At 55.0% G+C, this 2,394-nt stretch overlaps 1 protein-coding gene across 1 annotated transcript in view; it reads right to left on the reverse strand.

Moving 5' to 3' along the window:
- The window catches only part of LOC106002129 (mitofusin-2-like), a 4,835-nt gene extending 3,421 nt beyond the window's left edge, over positions 1 to 1,414 (reverse strand). The window contains exons 1-3 of the mRNA XM_013037054.1: positions 1,245 to 1,414; positions 132 to 256; positions 67 to 73 (exon numbers count right to left, since the gene is read on the reverse strand). Of these exons, the coding sequence (XP_012892508.1) occupies positions 67 to 73; positions 132 to 256; positions 1,245 to 1,373 (261 nt within the window). The 5' untranslated portion in view covers positions 1,374 to 1,414. The remainder of the gene's footprint in view (positions 1 to 66; positions 74 to 131; positions 257 to 1,244) is intronic.
- Between the last annotated feature and the right edge of the window lie 980 nt (positions 1,415 to 2,394).

Below are 2,394 nucleotides of genomic sequence, written 5' to 3' on the forward strand. Positions count from 1 at the left end.
AAGTAGGAGGATTTGGTTGAATCATTTGAAAGGTAGCAATATGCAAGCAGAAACAAAGGCAGGGACCAGGGGTCTCAAGCCTGGTACACGGTACCCAGGGAGCCTTCCAAGGAAGGCTCTTCCCCTCTCACCTGTCCATCAGCACCAGATCGTCTTTCAGAAGCGGGCACTTGGAGTTGGGCCACATCACACTTACAAGGCTGCCAGCGTGCAGCTGCTCGTCCTGGTGCAGGGCATGGGCCAGCTGGTTCACAGTCTGATGGTGGAGGACAGAGAGAACAGGCTGAGGAATAGCCACCAACCAGACACAGCACAGCTCCAGCTGGCTACTCTGTGGTGACTGCCCAACTGGCTAATCTTTTATTCCACACACAGATAAGAGCTGGGAGCTGTTGAGAAGAACCCACTTCAAGCTGGGCGTTGGTGGCTCTGTAATGTTTTAACCCTAGCTACTGAGGAGGCTGAGATCTGAGGATCAAGGTTCAAAGCCAGCCTGGATAGGAAAGTCTGTGAGACCCTTATCTCCAATTAACCACCAGAAAACCAGAAGTGGCACTGTGGCTCAAGTGGTAGAGTGCTCGCCTTGAGCTGAAGAGTGCAGGGACAGCACTCAGACCCAGAGTTCAAGTCCCACAACCAACAAAAAAAAAAAAGAGGGGCTGGGAAGGTGGCTCAGTGGTAGAGCACTTGCCTTGCGTGCCTGAGGCCCTGGGTTCGATTCCTCTAGCCCCACATAAGCAAAAAGCAAAAAGCCGGAAGTGGCGCTGTGGCTCAAGTGGTAGAGCGCTAACCTTGAGCTGAAGAGCTGAGGGACAGCGCCCAGGCCCAGAGTTCAGGCCCCACGACTGGACCCCCCCCAAAAAAAAAAAAGAAGAAGAAGAAGAAATGAGCACCTGGCCCCAAATGGGACCTGACTGAATGAGCTGCCTCTTAAAAAAACAATTGTGTCAGTCTTGGCTGGTACAGCAGAATTCCAGAGTGAATGCAGAAGCTATCTCCTGGCAGCGTCCCAAGGAAGATGGGTGTGCATCCGCCTTCCTATGCAGTGCCCAGTCAACCAGGCCTGCTTAGCCTCAACAGGCAACATGGCCCGTGTTCTCACGCTCTACTTCTCTGACCCTCTTCATGCCCTCACATCCTCCACAGAGCAGGGGGAGCTAGGGAAAGGAAGGGAGGCGCTGTTGCCCCTACCAGGTGGATATGCTGTTTGATCCTAGCCTGGACTCGAGGTCCCTGGCACCCACCTTGACACTCTTCTTCTCCTCTGAGCCCTCTGTGAGGAGGAAGGCATCGTGACCATCTGTGCCCCCCACCCGCAGGAAGCAGTTGGTGGTGTGACCTATCCCAGAAGGCAGCACTTTGTCCCAGAGCATGGCGTTGATCACTGTGCTCTTCCCATTGCTCGTCCTAGGAGGAAGAAGAGCGGTCAGCTGCCGTGTGGGCCTTCATGATGCACGGGCCACATCGCCATTCTCCGCAATGCCAACAGTGCCTGGACAGCACAAAGAGGAGGGCTCCTGTTTATGAAGATGCTCAGGCAAATGTTCCTCAGACTTACTTGCCAGGGGCTCGTGCAGTGCAGCGTCAGCCCAGCCCCTCAGCTGCCCTTGAACCAGCCCGCAGTAGCTTTCACGGAGACTGCTTCCTCCAAGTACAGCCCACTCCTCTCCAAACCTCCCTGGACCCCCCACCTCTCCCTGAACCCATGGACCTCCCTGACCACCCCTTTCCCCCCTCCCCCACTTTCCCTTAGCCATGGACCTCCCTGGCCGACACCCTGCCCTCAACCCTGAACCTCTCTGGACCTCACTGGACCCCCCACTCCTCCCTAATCCATGGACCTCTCTGGAACCCCCTGAAACCCCGCCCTTCCTTGGCCCAGGACCTCCCTGGACCCTGCCCCCGGGCTGCCTTCCTGTCTCAATGCCTCTGGGAAGGGATCTGCTTTCAGGATATGGGGCAGGGCTTCCTTCCTGACAGGATCTGAGGATCTTGGAAACTACCCTGAGATGGGAGAGGACCGAGGCCCAGAGCAGCATCTGGACTGAAGGAAAAGAGCCATGCAAATAATCCAGGCAGCTGGAACACAAGGTGTGGTGTGACACTGAAGGACCAGGCCCTAGAAAATTCTCTGCATTACATGGTCATGAAGAACCCAGAAATGCAATGTGGTTCAGCTCCTGCTAGCTGTGGTCCCAGTACTCAGAAGCTGAGTGAATCTTCCTGAACCTGGAATTGAAGATTAGCCTACAGGCTGGGTGCTGGTGGCTTGCTCACGCATGAAATCCTAGCTACTAAGGAGGCTGAGATCTGAGAATCGCAGTTCAAAGCCAGCCAGAGCAGGAAAGTTCATGAGTCTTATCTCCAATTAATCACCAGAAAACCGAAAGTGGC

Source organism: Dipodomys ordii, unplaced genomic scaffold, assembly GCF_000151885.1.
Source record: "Dipodomys ordii isolate 6190 unplaced genomic scaffold, Dord_2.0 Scaffold3559, whole genome shotgun sequence".
Lineage (NCBI taxonomy): Eukaryota > Metazoa > Chordata > Mammalia > Rodentia > Heteromyidae > Dipodomys > Dipodomys ordii.